Here is a 15,453-nt window from a genome sequence, read left to right as displayed (position 1 = left end):
GGGATGGGATTGGGGGGGGATGGGATTGGGATGGGGTGGGATGGGGATGGGATAGGATGGGATTGGGATGGGATTGGGTTAGGGTGGGATGGTACCAGGGCGTGCTGGGAATGGGGCAGAATGGAGCCAAGGCAGGATGTGGTGAGGGTGGGATGAGGCTGGGCTAGGATGGGACTGGTGTGGGATGGGGCCACGGTGAAGGGGCCTGCCCTGGCTGTGGGATGCAGGAGGAAGCACGTCCTGCCTGGATGGAGGCTGTGAGCAGGGCTGTACCTCAGAGTGCTCGTCCTGCAGCCTGGGGCCAGGGAGGGCTCGGGAGGATGGAGCACAGCCCGCAGCATTCCCAGCGTCGCTGTTAGTTTAACAATACCCCGCTGGCCTGCATGCCGGGGCTAATTTTATCCCTGGAGCCAGGCCAAGGCGGCCCTAACTTTCCTCGCTGTGATTTATCCCAGCCATTTCCCTTCAAAAACAAGGCCCCCGTGCCAGCCCTGCTGTCTCCAGGCAGCAGCACACTGTCCCAGCCAGGGCAGAGAGGGGCAGGATCTGCCCCTTGGGGGGCTGTTTAGAGAGCATGAGGGGGGTTGCTGTGGGAACCCCTCCTAGGGTCATTCCCCCCACAGCACGGGGATGTTTAAAGCTGGCTGGAAGCCAGGGGATGCTCAGGCAGAACCTTCCCTGGGATCCTGGAGCAGCTCTATTTTCCACAGACATCTCTGGGAAGGAGGTGGGTGTTTTTTCTACCAATGATTTTATTGAAAAGGCTGTGGGGCTATTTTTTCCCTTTTTTTTCCTTTTTTCTCCCTTTTCCCAGTCAGCAGCCATACTTGAGAAAGAGCTTTCTCTTTGCCTCTGTGCATCTAGTTAAAAACTGATCAGTAAAAATGCTGCAGAAAAATGGAAAATATTGAAAACATCTTGTGACAAACAAACAAAAAAAAAAAAATCTCTTCCAAATAAAGATCTCTTTTCCTCTCTCTTATTTTTTTTTTCCATCAGAAAAGCTTTTAGTGTGCAAAATGTCGACCACTTGGATTTCTCCTCCCAGCGGGCTGGGATGCACCCACCCCTGCTCCAGGAGAGTGGGTTTCAGAAAGCTAAAAATCACTGGGCAGACACCCCAGCACCGTTACCTCCCCACCTGTCCCTCTAGCGATCCCCTCATACTCCTGCCAGACCCGTGGCAGGGTGGGAGATCCCCAGGGAAAGAAAGAAAGAAAGGAAGAGGTGGCACGGCCAGCCCGCGGGCGAGCCCTTCCCTGCCAGCGCGGCAAGGGGGAGCAGCCCAGAGTCATTTGGTCACTAGCGTGGTGAGTTCCAGCCCGTGCGAGGAGCCCCGGGGGCTGCGGGCAGGGCGGCATGAGGGTTAGAGGTTGTCGTACATGCGCAGCGTCTTCTCCAGCTGCTGGCTGACGCGCTGGTAGAAGACGATCTGCTGCCTCAGGTAGGACTGCATCATCCTCTTGAAGTCGGCCACGCGGCGCTCGTGGAAGTGGTTCATCTCGGCCTGCAGGGCGAAGCCCACCACGCGGCAGCGCTTGCGGATCCCGTCCGCCTCCTCCTGGTCCATCCTGCCCTCGTCGCTCATCCGCTGGCTCTCCTTCACCTTGGCAAAGGCGCCTGCCAGGGCAGGACAGTGTCAGGGGAGGGGCGCGACCCTCGGGCCCTTCCCTGGGCAGCCCTGCTTGAGTCCATGGAGAGCCCTGGCCCCAAAGGAGAGGCACAGACCTGCCCCATGGCAGGGAGGGAGCTGCCTGCATCTCCCCCTGCCCATCAAACCCTTCCCTCCCCTCCTGGCAGGCAAAGACCAGGAGCATTTCCCCTCTTTTTCCCTCTTGACTCTGGCATCCGCAGCTCCCTTTCCATCCTGGGCAGTCAGCCTCATGTATAGCCGGTTTTGGGGGTCTGGGCTCCTGAGTGCTGTGACTCAAGGCTTGGGGTGCAAAGCTGACATGGGGCAGTGTTAGCACAGTGAAGCAGCCCAACCAAGCCTGCCCTCCAAATATTCCATGCCATTCCACGAATAGGGGTCGGGAGCAGCCCTGGGAGACCTCATGCATAGGGGTCAGGAGCAGCCCTGGGAGACCCCAGCCCAAGGAAGCAGTGAACCAGCATGTGGCAAGGGCACGTGGTGCTGTCTGGAGCTCAGCTGGGAAAGCATCTCCCACTCCCAGAGGCAGCTGATGCTCTGACACCAGTTTTTCCCTCTCCTTCCATGTTTTTTTACAGCTCGGTTTCGAAAGAATCCTGCCTGGCTCCAGCCCTGCATTCCTCCCCCTCATTAGCACAGAGGCTAAAAAACTAAAAACAGGATCTGGCCCGCTCTGGGCTCTCTTCCCTTCTCCCTGCCCCTTGCCGGGAGCACCAGACCCGGGGTTACAGCGCTCCCGCTGCGCCAGCCCTGCTCCCAGAGGGGAGGAGGAGGAGGAGGAGGAAGAAGCAAAGTTTGGAGGCCAAATCCTGCCTTCCGCTCTGCCCACGCGGCCTCGCTTCCGGACGGGATCCAGCCCCTCTCCATGGGTAAACAACACTCAGAGGAAAGGCAGGGAAGCTGCCCGGGCAGGACTGAATCCTCCCTGCGCCCTTTGCCTTCCCAGCCTCCCCCAGGGATGCCGAGTGATGCACAGACATCCCTGCATGCTGGACACAAACAGCCCTGGCTTCACCCTGGGGAAAACCTGTCCTGCACACTCTGGGGACACTGGTGTGGGTGTCCCCTCCCTGCTGCGGGCAGCTGGGCGGGGAGGAGTGTGTGTGGACTTTGGCCCCACACGCACAGTGCTGGCTGCCTGGGTGCAAAGGGACACCGAGCCCTGCCTGCCTGCTGCCTGCCCCAGGGAGAGAACAACTGACACTTCTCCCCTCCTCTGATCCCACCAAATCCAGGGAACGAGGACAAACGGGACGCGGGGAGCTCTGATGCCCTGGGGGTGCTACCCCCCTTCTGCTGGGCTTGGAGGTGCAGGGATATACTCTTGAAAAGGACAACCCTGGTTGTCCCCAGAGGTTCAGTGTGTCCCCTATCCCACTGCCCTGCCCCCTTGGGCCCTCTGACCAACCCAAGCCCATGTCCAGCCATGTCCCAGCCCTGGGGGAGCAAGCTCTGGTATTCCTGCTGGCCACCCATTCTCTGCCTTGGCAGGAAGGGAGGATGAGGGGGGACAAGTGGCACAAGAGGTGCAGGGTAGGTCACCTCTGACCCAACAGCAGCAGTGCTGGCTCCTGCTCACAGTCTGGGGGAAGTGACATCCATTCTGATGACCCCGGCAGTGCTTTGGGTAGCACCAGCAGCAGTTACAGAGTCCACAGGATCACTGGGGCAGACTCTGGACCCAACAGCCCTAGCAGACTCTGCCAGGCTGGGCTGACTGGAGGGCTGTGCCAGTGGGGACCACACCGTGCCCCTAAGAGGCATAGGCAGTGGTTCCCATCCCCATTCCCATCCCTATTCCCCATTCCCTTAAGGCCCAACAGAGGCTTCATTGCATCCCCATCCCACTTGCAGCACCATTCCCACTCACATGGGACCATTCCTGGGGAGAAGAATGCCCCCTTACCTTTCTGCAGGTGGATGATGTCTGGGAAGTTGGAGAGGAGACCTTGGTACAAGGAGAGAGTGTCCAGCATGAGGAACAGGTCGTTCTTGGGCTGCTCAGCAAACATCTCCCCCACAGTCTCGTACGTCTTGCCCGTGTGGGAGATGGCGTTGTTGAGGGCATCCAAGCTGTAGGGAGGGTCCATGTGGAAGGAGTGGCTGATGGCCTGGAAGGCATTGCCCAGCTTCTGGAACTCCTTCCGGAAGCCCCCCACGTGCTTGCGCACCAGCTCCGACGCCACGTTGGTCAGCTGCAGCACGCTGTCATCCATCTTCTTGCTGAAGGCCTTGAAGGCATCCACACGGTCCTCCACATCCTGCAGGTCCTGGTGCTCCGTGGGAATCTGGATGGTGAGGAGGAAGCTGGCGCCCACCATCTCGTCCTTCTCCGCCCGGCGTTTGCCCAGCTTCCACTGCTTCTCGTCGCGGCAGCAGAGGAAGTGCTGGAAGCCCTCGTACTGGGAGAGCACGGGGTGGCTGGTCATGTGCTCCATCCAGAGGATCAGCCGCCGCTTGCGCTTCTCGATGAAGTCCTCCTCGAAGCGGCCGGTGGCCTGCTTCTCGGGCAGGTGCGGCACCGAGATCACCGTGAACTTGTGCAGCAGGCGGTTGTAGAGCCAGTCGAAGTGCTTGTAGCGCCGGTACACGGGAGAGTTGAAGTTGCTGGGCGTCAGCTTGTAGGAGATGTAGCTCTTGATGCCCTTGAACTTGGTTTGCTTGGTGGGGTCCTCCACGGAGCAGATGAACGGGTGGGGGTTGGCCCTCCACTGCGGGCCTCTGGAGCCCATCTCGATGCAGTAGGTCTCGGCGATCTTGGACATCAGGGGCACGTCGCCCAGGATGAAGGCTTCCACCCCGGAGCGGACGAAGCAGGAGAAGCGGTTGAGGTTTCTGCCCACCACGCTGCCCCTCTTGGAGGAGCTCATGCTGTCCTGCCTCTCCAGGGCCGGCTTGGGCCGGTAGCCGGCGTGCTGGTGGTGCCCATAGGCCGCCGGGCACGGCAGGCTGGGCGAGGGGTGCCCGTTGGTGCCCGGCGCGCTCCGCGGCTCCTCCACCACCGTGCACGCGTCGTCCCAGTCATCCCAATCGTCATCATCATCGTCCTCAAAACTGCCCTGGTAGGAGATGCCGGGGTTGGGGGATGCCGAGTACAAGGAGGAATCGTGCCCGGGGGAGCCGGCCGGGCTGCTGGAATAGTCCGTGTAGTTGGAGCCCGAGCGAGAGCGGAGGATCTCGACGTAGGAAGCGGGGAAGAGGCCGGTCTCCCCACGGCTGTTTTGGCCCTGTAACCATCCGTCCAGGGAGTTCTCGCTGAAGATGACGAGTTCCTCGTTCTCCTGGATGCTGATCTCCTCTTTGTTTTCGCTCTGGAAGTTGTAAAGCGCTCTGGCTTTCAACGCCATGGCCGGTCCCGGCTCGGGAAGAGGGGGGGGAGCCAGAGGAACGCAACCCCCCCGGCCAAAACACCCCCCCGATCCCGGCAATACCGCGGGCTAGCGCGGCTCCGGGATCACCACCACGCGCTGTGGGAAATGGCTTGGCCGCTTTCCCAGGAAAATAATAATAATAAAAAAAAAAATTAAAAAAAAAAAAAGGTGGAGAAGAAATCCCTTACGAGGTGACGCCAATGTCCCTATGTCCAAGTGACCCCCCGCGATCCCGGCGCCCCGACTAAAAAGAACATTCCCCGTTTAAAAACGGCATTCCCTGGATAAAAACAAGATTCCCAGTCACGCGAGCGGCGTTCCCCTGGCTCCTCCGGGATGCGGATCCCGGCCGGCCCGAGAGCCGGGCTCTGCCATGTCCGCGCAGGGTTTATCTCCCTGGGAGGCTGATCCCGAGCTTTCACTCTCCGGGAGGAAAACCCCCGGCTGCCAACGAGGAAATAAATCCAAAGCGATTTTTCTCGGGGCTCCTGTGGGTAAAACACCCTAAATTTCCCGTCGGTGGGTGCTGGGAGAGCGCCGGGCACGACCCCAAACCCTGCCCAACCTCCCGGTGATCCCGGGATTTTGCAATTCCTTTCCGGGCCGACTTTCCCGATGGTTGGTGGGGTCTGATTTTTCCCTGAAATCCGTAAATCTCACGCAGGACGGAGGCGGCGCCGGCCGTGGTGCCCGTGTCGGTGTCGGGGCCGCTCCTGCCGCCACCGGCTATGACGGGGCAGCGCCGGGGCCGCTCCCGTTGCCGAAGGGGTGGCGGAGCCGGCCGCCAGCCTCCCGTGACGCAGGGCAGCGCTCCCCGCTCCGCCGCCCGGTTCGCGGCGGGGAGCGGCCCGGCCCGGCCCGGCCAGCCGCACGCTGCCCTCTGCAGGCAGCTGGCCCCGGGGGCGCGACTCCCCGCCCGCGGGGGCTGCGGCTGCTCCCGCGTCCCTGCCGGGTGGTGCCCCTCACCAGTGCCCGGTCCCAGCCCGCAGCGCCCCGTGCCGGTGCCCGGGCGCGGGGGAAACTGAGGCACGGGGCGAGCGGGCTGAGGGGGGCGCGGGGCCTCCGCGCCAGGCGGGGGCGCTGCGGGCGGCGCGGGCGGAAGCGCGGCGGGCGGGCCGCGGGGTTGCCATGGAGGAGCTGAGCGCGGCGCTGGCGGCGGGCGTGGGGCTGGCGGGGCCCTGCAGCCCGGCCGCGCCGCACCCCCGCCTGGCCGCCTACAAACCCCGCGGGGGCCCCGGGCAGGCCGAGCGCCGGCAGCGCCTCCTCCGCATCCAGAGAGAGTGAGCGCGGCGGCGGGCGGGATGGGAGCCGGCGGGAGGGGAGCGCGGGGCGCGCTGGGCCGGCCCGGAGCCCCCTGAGGGGAGCGGGCCGGGGCCGCGTGGGCCGTGCGGGACCTCACACCCCGCGGGTTGTTTGCTCGATCCCAGGAGGCGGCTGGACTACGTGAACCATGCCAGGAGGCTGGCGGAGGACGACTGGGCAGGGGTGGAGAGCGAGGACGAGGACAAGGAAGGGGAAAATGCGGAGGAAGAGGCGATGGACGTGGATGCTGGTAAAAAGCTGCCCAAGCGCTACGCCAATCAGGTGAGGAGCCAGCTGTGTCCCTGTGGCGCGGTGTGGCTGTGGGGCAGGGATGTGGGGTGTTTTGAGCCCACGGTGATGGCCATTTGCGGGCTCAGAGGAGTGTGTCCTGCTCGGCTTTGTGCTCAGGAAGAAATTGTGCTTAGCTCGCCTCCAAAACACGTGGAGGTGGGATGTGCTTTAGAATCACTTAGGTTTAAAAGGTCTCGAAGGTCAGTGATTCCAGCCATTAATTCTGCATCACTGTGTTGCCCACTTTAGGAGATTTCAGCTCAGCCAGCAGCATGAGTACCCTGTTAGGCAGTATTCAGCTAAAGATTTCTGTTTCCCTGTGTTTGGAAAGGAAAAAAAGGGCAAACTCAGCTGGGTTTTATCAGCCTGGGTGCTGTATTGGTTCTAGATAACACACAGCCACTTAGGCAACCTCTGAAGGGGTCAGCTTGTCCAGGCTCTTTACTCCTGAGGTTTTGGAATCTCTAAGCCCTGCTGTGTTTTTAAACCCCAAGGTGTGGGGTGCCCAGTGTGAGCCCTGTGCTGTGGTCTGAAGCTCAGTCAGCAGCTAGGAAGCAAGAGGAAGGCTTGGGGAAGAATGTGTTAGGCAGGTTGGACTTCATTAGAGGGGAGGGAAGGAGCCCTTTGGGGGGTGACAAGCAGTGCCAGCTGCCCTTAAAACACCCAGTGTCAAAGCAAAGCCAAAGCCTCCTTGCTCTACCCTTGAGCTGTTTGTTGTCCTTAACTTCAGGAGAGCTGTTACTGACTGGTTCTTCTCCCTGGGCTCCCTGTAGCTGATGCTGTCGGAGTGGCTGGTGGATGTGCCCTCAGATCTGGAGCAGGAGTGGGTTGTGGTGGTGTGTCCCGTCGGGAAAAGGGCTCTCGTCGTGGCCTCCAGGGTAAGTGGGCTTCCAGCAGCTGCTGAAGGATGTCTGCCCATTCACAGCCAACACAAAACTGGCTTGACTGGGTTTTTTCTCTCCTTTTTTCCTCACAGGGCACAACAGCAGCTTACACCAAGAGTGGCTTCTGTGTCAACAGGTTCCCATCCCTGCTGCCGGGGGGAAACCGGCACAACTCAACCGGTGACAAAGGTACAGGTGTGAGGAGGGTCTGGGATGGAGAGGGGGAACTGCCTGGGAGTTTGTGTGTCCTCACAGACCCAGTGCTGCTCCTCCAGCTCCCCCAGGTTCCACGGCTGTGCCCCTTTTTTGTGCTGGGGGTGCTCAGCTTCAGGCCAGTTTCTGTATCTCCGGAGATAACTAGATGGGAGCAATATCAGATGCCTTTATGCTAGATAAGCATGTAGAATCCCTGAATGGTTTGGGTTGGAAGAGACCTTAAAGCTCATCTTGTTCCACTGCCCTGCCAAGGACAGGGAACCTTCCTCTAAAACAGGGTGCTCCAAACCCTGTCCAACCTGGCCTTGGATACTTCCATGGATGGGGCAGCCACAGCTGCTCTGGGCAGCCTTTGCCAGGCACTCAGCACCTTCACAGGAAAGAATTTCTTCCTAACATCTAATCTGAAATTGTCCTTTTCCAGTTTAAAACCATTGCCTCATGTCCTGCCACATCTTTTAATAAACTTCCTGTTTGACTGACACTCTTAAACCCTGACATCCTCTCTGTCCTTTAACAGACACCTTTGTATGGTGTCATCTTCCTCAATATGCCTTGGAATTATTTTTTTTTTTTTTTGCCCCAAAAAGAGAGGCTTATTGTCTGGCAAATGCCATTTTCTGAAACATGCCCTTGCTTGTTGTGCCTCTGACTGGTCCCTTTGCAGCCTGGTGGGATCCTCAAGCTCAAGGCTTTTTGTGGCTGCAGTTTGTGTTAGCAGGAGGGGATCCCACAGTCCCACATCAGGGCAGGATTAATGTCAGAGAGCTGGGACCTGGTGTTGGCCAGCTGGCTTGGGCAGTGCCAGGAGCAGGTGTGGACCTCCCTGTGTTTGTGTGTGCAGTGTACAGCATCCTGGACTGCATCTACAACGAGGCCAAGCAGACCTACTACATCCTGGACGTGATGTGCTGGAGAGGACACCCTGTTTATGACTGCCAGGTACTGACCCTGCCCTCCCTGCTGTTCCCTGAGCTGCTTTGCTCCAGCACTGTGTGAAGCTCAGTCTGCTAAAGGCAGAAATTTCTCCTAAGCACAGCTTTAGAGCTGCTGGATAAGTGTTTGGAGGGGGCAGCAGGGTTTGGGGTGCTGTTTCTGCAGATTAAGTCAGTTTGTAAATCTCCCAGGTGAAGGCAGAGGAGCAAATGTGGTCAGCAAACACTGCCAGGTGATGTGTGGTGAATGGTGAATGGTCACTAACTCTGCCTCCTTTCACAGACTGACTTCAGATTCTTCTGGCTCTCCTCAAAACTCCAAGAAGAGGAAGGGCTGGGAGAGAAAAGCAGGATTAATCCAGTAAGTCCTTTTGTTCTGAGGAGGAGGCTGAGGGGGGGTAAGCTCTCCTGTTCAGCAGGCTTCAGCAGTTTCTTTCACAAGTGGAAGCTTTTTTTCCCCTTTTTTTTCCTTTCCCCTCACAGATCAGGCTTCAAAGTGTAGATCTGATGAAATGGGATGCCGTGGTCAGGATGTAAATAGAACCACTGCATATTGTAAATGAGTTTAGTGGGGTTTTTTCCCCCCCATCCAAAGTGCTGAGGGACATCACACTGCAGGGTATCAGCTAACTTCCATGCTGTTTTTAGCTTTCCCTTGTAATGGAATGGAAAGCCAGTGTGGTTTCTTCGGGAGCTGTGTTGGTTGGCAGCCTGACTACAATGGGGTTTATTCTGGCAGTCTTGTGGGTTTGTAAAGCTTTAAGCCTTCCCTCTGTTTAAACTGATCCTTGAAGTTGTCAGGGTGAATGCTGGCTTGCCACCCAGAGTCCCTGCTGAGCCAGAATAAAAAGTCTTCCTTTGAAGGCTTACACATGGGGGTCAGACCTAGAGTCCACAGCAGCTTGGAACATGAATTTTGGGTACAGACATGAGAGATTTGTCTGCTCAAACATGGCCAAGCAGAACAGCTCCTGTGAGCTGAGTATCTTGGTGATAAATGGAGCTGACTGCAGTGAGGGTGTCTGTGTTCAGAGAACGTCCTGTCCTGACTCCCAACAGGAATATCCAGAAGATAACTACCTAATGGAGGGGGGGTCGTTTCAGTTTTCATTTCCTGGGTGGAAAGATTGGCTTGGCTGAGGCAGCAGCCTGGAGCAGACGTCTGTCTGCTTTGCATCCTGCCCGGAGGTCATCCTTTTCTATTTTGGTTAGAAGAGCCATCTCTGGGTCAGGTCTCCTGAAAAGTAGTTCCTGCAGTCTTAGGTGCTTGTGAAAAAAGGTATCAGGAATGTGGGAGCTGTTCCTCACCCTTTCCCTCTTATGCCACATCCTGCAGTGGAGGAATCCTTCCTTTTTAGCTGCCTACGCACCAGTGTTGGATTCAGGAACTTGTTCACGTGTAGATCAGGGGATTTTGACTTCTAACCCTCTCTTACTCTTCCAGTACAAATTTGTGGGCCTGCAGAACTTCCCCTGCTCCTCGGACAGCCTGTGTGAGCTGCTGGCTACAGACTTTCCCTTTGAGGTGAGAACACTCAGGTGGGGGCCTGGACTCTCTTCCAGTGCTGGGAGAGAGTGCATCCCCTCTATCCCCTCTCCTTGGGAATTTGCTCTCCTGAGGCTGCAGAGAGCTTGCCAAGTTGCTGTTTGCTGTGTGTGAGATGGATGCCTCTGTGCCCATGTTTGATCTGTTGCCTTGTCACACACCTCACTCAACCACACAAACGAGCAAGAGTTAAACCATGGCACTCCCTGGGTTTGTGCTGCCCTTGCTGCAGTTGGCTGTGTCTGAAAGAGCCTCTTGGGGTGAGAGAACACTCAGGCTGCCTCCACAGCAGCACAACTCAGGTTCACATAGCAGTGTGATGGACAGCTGACCTTTTTAGGGCCAAAACTGGTACTGAGCACTACCCTGGGTGGGCTTGTGTGCATTTCCTTGGTGTTGGTGCTTCCAACAAGGCAGCTGGCTGTTTTTTGTGGGGAGGAAGGAGAAGAGTGATGGTGAGATCCCAATGTTTCTAGGGGGTTTGGGTGTTCATGATGGGTGCCTCAGGTGTACTGGAGCTGGGGGCAGTTGGCTGTGACAGAAATCACTGAGCAGTGTTGTTTACAAAGCAAAACACCTGTGTTTGCTTCATCAGCTTTAAAAGTAGAATCATACAATATTGAATGGAAAGGGACCTGCTAGTAGCTCAAATTCCAGCTCTGGCCCTGCACAGGACAGCTCCAAGAATCCCACCCTGGGCCTGAGAGTGTTGTCCAAAGGCTCCCTGAGCTCTGGCAAGCTTGGGGCTAATGGCTTGCTGCTCTGGAGAGCCTATTCCAGTGCCTGGCCATCCCCTGGGGGAAGATATTTCCTATATCCACCCTAAACTTCCCCTGCCACAGCTGCTGTGCTGTTCTGACCTTTGTGGGAGGGCAGGACAGGAACAGCCACGTGCCACCCAGCTCAGTTCTGTGTTGTTGTGAGCAGTGAGTCTCAGCCCCTTGTGGAATCAGCTCTGGCTGCTTTTGCCTGCCCTGGCTGATTGTCACTGCAAGGGAAGGGGATGGAGGAGGCAGTGGCATTCCGACCTGGTGACAGTGACAACATCTGTGAGCCAGAGCTCCTCCAGTGGCTGCAGTTGTTCCTAGGAGTGCCCAGCTCAGCCCTACGTCAGGAACAGCTTCCACAGAGATTTCTCGTCCCACGAAGCCAAAAGCCACATTGATGTGACAGTGTCTCTCATGGTCTCCCATCCTGAGTTAGCCATTAAAATAGGTGTAGGTTTAAGTTAAGGGCACTAACTTGGCTACGAGGGATGACTTTGCTTTCTGCTTGTGAAAGCCACGACAGTCATCAGAGCAAGTCGGAAAGTCCCAACCCCTCGCTGGTCTTGCCAGACCCTGCTCTGAACATGGATTGAAGAGCCTTCCCAGCTTTCTTTCAGCTGGCTTGCTCAATAATAAATGCTCCTCTGTGATACAGTCGTTCCTGGCTTTCCTGAGTAAAGTCTTCATCCCCTCCTGAGGCATCTGCTCCCGTGAGGAAAGGCTGAGGAGCATTTGCCCACTGCAGTCAGAGCAGCAAACCTCTGGGCTACAAAGGAGGCCATTGCAAAACTCTGGCGCAGGAGGTGGAGCTGAACAGGCTCCAGCTGTGTAATCCAGCTGTGATTTGCCCCCCCCAAACCCTCTGCTGTATCAGGGAGTGACTCCAGGAAGCAAAACATGGTGTACGTTGGCTCAAAGCAGCCCCAACAGCACAGGAACCGTGGTGCTTTTTCCAGGAAGAAGGGAGCTGTGGGTCTGTGTGGTGTGCCACAAGAGGGAGCCCAAAAATCCCCAAAAACACCTTCTACCACGGGCACAGAACAGAGTAAACTTTGCAGGAGGCAAAATACATCCTGACTATGGGTGGAGGGTAACAGAGGTGGGTCTTAGGTGTGGACCCAGCATCTTTTGATGCTGACAGGGATCCTGTGTGTGTGGTGGCCACAGAGGAGGTCAGTCCTTTCAGATCTGGGTCTTCAGAGTTAATCTGTAACCTCAGAGCCAGGGCCTGATCCACTCTGTTCAGTGGACTCTTATTCCATGGAATTCAGTAGATTTTGGATCAGTTGGCTGGCTCTGAATTTCAAGTGGTTTTTGGAGTGGATCTTAAGAGCTGCTGTCCCTCTCACAGATCTGTGTAAAACCATGCTTTCCATGAAGGCAGGGCAGCCAAAGCCTCTGAGAAACCCTGATGCTTAGGAATGGGAGGACTGTTAGGCACCTAAAGTCTGGAAAGCATGGCTGTGGAATGTTAAATCCTGCCAGGCCAGTCTCTCCTCAGGTTCAGGCCTTCAGGGACAGCGTCAGTCCTCGTTCTGATGTGGCCACTGTCACTGTGGTGACTTGGCCAACAAATGAAATAAATGGGAAGGAATATAGGAGTAAATATAGGGAACCTGACCTGTCTCCACCAGGCTGAATTCTCTGGCTTGGGGAAGGTATTTGGAGTGGTCTGGAAGGCCTTCCAGGCTCTGATCTGTACCAAAACATTCCTGTGGTTACCGGAGAATCCCCGTTGCTCATCGAGCGCCACGCACCCACAGGAATGGGCTGGATGTACTGGAGTGCTGCAGAATCTGATTCCTGCCAGGAGGCAGGGTGGGGGAAAAGCTTTTCACTTTATATGTCCAGAGGGGTTGCACAAGCTCATCATGATGTTTACTGTTCTGGTTTTATGTTTTCCTAGCACAGAAATCCCCCTTTTTCTGGGATTATTTTGCAAGATGTTAGCAGTGACTGAAAATTATGGACAGAATAGTGCCAGAAGCTTTACCCTCTCTGCCGGAGGTTAGCATCTGTGGAGCAGAAGTGGACATATGCTGCTTTGTGCTCAGCCAGTGTTCCTGTTCTGGAGTCTGTAGGATCAGGGAGGGGTCTGGGAGCAGTTCATCCTGAGGTGGGCTCTTGTTCTCCCCTTTTCTGCCCACTCAGCCACTCTTCCTCATAGCCAAATGGCCTTTTAAGAGCTTGTGAAGCTGAGCTAAGAGGAGCACCACCTCCAGCATTAGTCAGCCTGACAGCAGGATGCAACCTCGCAGAGCACACCCCTGGGAAGCGTGGGAAGAGGGGGGATGAGAATCCCTGAGCACGGTGGGGAAGTGGGGGAAACGTCAGCCAGCTGCAGCACTGCAGAGTGTGGAAATAGTAGCACAAGAGTTAGGGCCTAAACCTTTAAAGTCCTGAGTGCCCTTAACTGTCACTGATTGCTAGGAGAAGTTCTTTCCTGGGAAACGTTAAGAATTTTTTTGGCATAAGCCAGCTGAAAGAGCTGTTAGGAATCGGGGCTCCTTGGCGTCACACGCTCGGGCTAATTACTTTCCAAATGTATTATTTAAAATAGCCCTAATCCAGTAAAGTGGGCTGCCTTATTCAGAGACTCTCTGGCTTTTCTGCAGAATGGGATGAAAGCACCCAGACGACGTTGCTCTGTGCCGACACCAAGCTGGACTCATTTGCCTTTGACAATTTAAAGCCATCTGGGAGTCGCTGATCTTTCAGGGCAGCAGCTCTGCAGGTTTCTCCTTTCCCTTCCGCTATTTATTGCACCGCTTGAGGAAAAATGATCCAGCTGGTGGTTTTGGCCTGCAAACAGAGAGCAGAGCCATTGTCTGGTGCCTGGTCATTCACCTGCAGGAGCCTCAGCTCTGCCCTTTCATTCATTGTCTCTCCTGCCTGCAGGTTGATGGGCTGCTCTTCTACCACAAGCAGACCCACTACACCCCGGGCAGCACCCCGCTGGTGGGCTGGCTGCGCCCCTACATGGTCCCTGAGATCCTGGGGCTCACCGTGCCCACCACTGAGCTCACAGCCAAGCCCAACTACGCTGGGAGGCAGCTCCAGCAGATCATCGAGAGCAAGAGGAGCAAAAAGCTGGCGGGGGAAAAGGGCCAGGCAGCCACGAGGAACGGACACTACGAGCTGGAACACTTGTCCACCCCTCAGCCAGAAAAGTCTCCGGAGGGCCGGGATGGAGCAGTGAGCCAGATGGAGAGTTGAGCTGCTGGGACAGCCCAGCTGGGCAGAGAGCAGGGAAAAACTCCCTGCTCCTCACTGTGCCTCGTGCTCCTGAGAGGGCAGGGCAATAATGATAGGATGGCTTTGTTTAAAGGGCATGACAGTGGAATATCTTGCCCCAGGTGCTGCTGGATATTTTGTATTTGTTGTTACTATGTACCTATATACTCTTTGCCAGGACTTCTGTGAGGCCTTAACAGTCTGGTTCTTCACTAAAGCAGTCACGTGTTGGGAAATTATCTGTCCCCATAGCACAGGGATACAGTTCAGCTCCTGACCCCGCTTCTGTTAGAGTCTTGGCAAAACTCCAGCATAGGAACAGTGCTTGGACCTCTGAGGTGCAGCTGCTGCTTGTGACCCTTGCAGCAGCCCCACCTTCCCAGCCCTGGAAATTGGGGCTTCTCAGCCTTTGATCCAGCTGTTTTCTGAGGCCTTTCCAATGAAAGTTGTTACTAACAAGAAGTTTGCAGCGATCTGCTGTAAATGCAACGGCTGGACTTTCCACACCCACGCGTTCTTGGGGAAAATCTAAATTTCCCTGCGTTGCAGCAGGACCTGCCTTGGAGCAGGGCTTTGTGCGGCATGAGCACGGCAGAAGCCTCTCTCTCCTCGAGGCTTTTCTCCCCAGTGGGGGGAGGAAGGAATGGGTTCTCTCTGAAAAACGCTACCATTGATCGTGCCAAATAAAAGGTTTCTCAGAAAGACAAATTCTTGAGCGTCTTCCTGCTACCTAAGGGTGGATGCGTGCTGTGCCTCCCAAATAGGGATTGAAAAATTGGTTCCAGTGCTGACTGGAGCAGAGGAAACGCTTGTGTGGGTTGAATTCTCTGCACATCGAGGTACTTCAGTCTCTTGTCCTGTCTTTCTCATCCCCAAGCCCAACCCCACCTTTTAAGCACCGGCTGCTCCCCCTCCCTGGTTTTGGGGGGATGAAATGGGGTTCTCACTGTCCCCATGTTGGTTTCCAGAGAGGGATGAAAAGGAGGGAGATGAAATACCAAGCTCACGGCAGCGTTGGGGACTCTCCTCCCAGCTCTCTATGGAAATTCCCCTGGAGGAGATACTGAGAGTGGGGATGGCCACCTGCAGATAGCGGGTGCACTTGTATCCTGCCCTTGCACCCCCCGTTTTTCCCAGAAAGAGCCTGGTTTCTGTGCCAAGCGTGTGGGCTGTGTGCGACCATCTGGCCGTGCAGCGCTATTGATGATAGCAGCGGGCAGCAGGACCCGGCCTGGCTGTGGGAGGGGGCTGCCCTC

At 56.4% G+C, this 15,453-nt stretch overlaps 2 protein-coding genes across 2 annotated transcripts; one reads left to right on the top strand and one right to left on the bottom strand.

Annotated features, from left to right (window-relative positions):
- Positions 1–732: 732 nt before the first annotated feature.
- On the bottom strand, positions 733–5,788 carry SNX33 (sorting nexin 33). Its single transcript, XM_063169447.1, has 2 exons — positions 3,558–5,788; positions 733–1,620 (listed from the first exon to the last, which is right to left on the bottom strand). Exons 1-2 carry the CDS (start codon positions 4,996–4,998, stop codon positions 1,367–1,369), a joined length of 1,695 nt encoding a protein of 564 aa, XP_063025517.1. The 5' UTR covers positions 4,999–5,788; the 3' UTR covers positions 733–1,366.
- A 362-nt stretch (positions 5,789–6,150) lies between these two features.
- SNUPN (snurportin 1) lies at positions 6,151–14,905 on the top strand. Its single transcript, XM_063169446.1, has 8 exons — positions 6,151–6,302; positions 6,450–6,606; positions 7,389–7,493; positions 7,592–7,688; positions 8,560–8,657; positions 8,934–9,011; positions 10,095–10,175; positions 13,862–14,905. The coding sequence occupies exons 1-8, from the start codon at positions 6,151–6,153 to the stop codon at positions 14,177–14,179; spliced, it is 1,086 nt and encodes a 361-aa protein (XP_063025516.1). The 3' UTR covers positions 14,180–14,905.
- Positions 14,906–15,453: the final 548 nt, after the last annotated feature.

Source organism: Melospiza melodia, chromosome 15 (genome assembly GCF_035770615.1).
Source record: "Melospiza melodia melodia isolate bMelMel2 chromosome 15, bMelMel2.pri, whole genome shotgun sequence".
In the NCBI taxonomy this organism is placed as follows: Eukaryota; Metazoa; Chordata; class Aves; order Passeriformes; family Passerellidae; genus Melospiza; species Melospiza melodia.
The sequence above is the reverse complement of the archived record's forward strand: the minus strand, read 5'-3'. Positions and strand labels throughout refer to the sequence as shown.

Excerpts from the sequence above, each read along its gene's own strand:
- SNUPN (XM_063169446.1), top strand. The coding sequence starts at position 6,151 with ATGGAGGAGCTGAGCGCGGCGCTGGCGGCGGGCGTGGGGCTGGCGGGG. Across the intron at positions 7,689-8,559 it reads CAACTCAACCGGTGACAAAG|TGTACAGCATCCTGGACTGC; the intron begins GTACAGGTGTGA and ends TTGTGTGTGCAG. Across the intron at positions 8,658-8,933 it reads ACCCTGTTTATGACTGCCAG|ACTGACTTCAGATTCTTCTG; the intron begins GTACTGACCCTG and ends CTCCTTTCACAG.
- SNX33 (XM_063169447.1), bottom strand. The coding sequence starts at position 4,998 with ATGGCGTTGAAAGCCAGAGCGCTTTACAACTTCCAGAGCGAAAACAAA. Across the intron at positions 1,621-3,557 it reads CATCATCCACCTGCAGAAAG|GCGCCTTTGCCAAGGTGAAG; the intron begins GTAAGGGGGCAT and ends CTGCCCTGGCAG.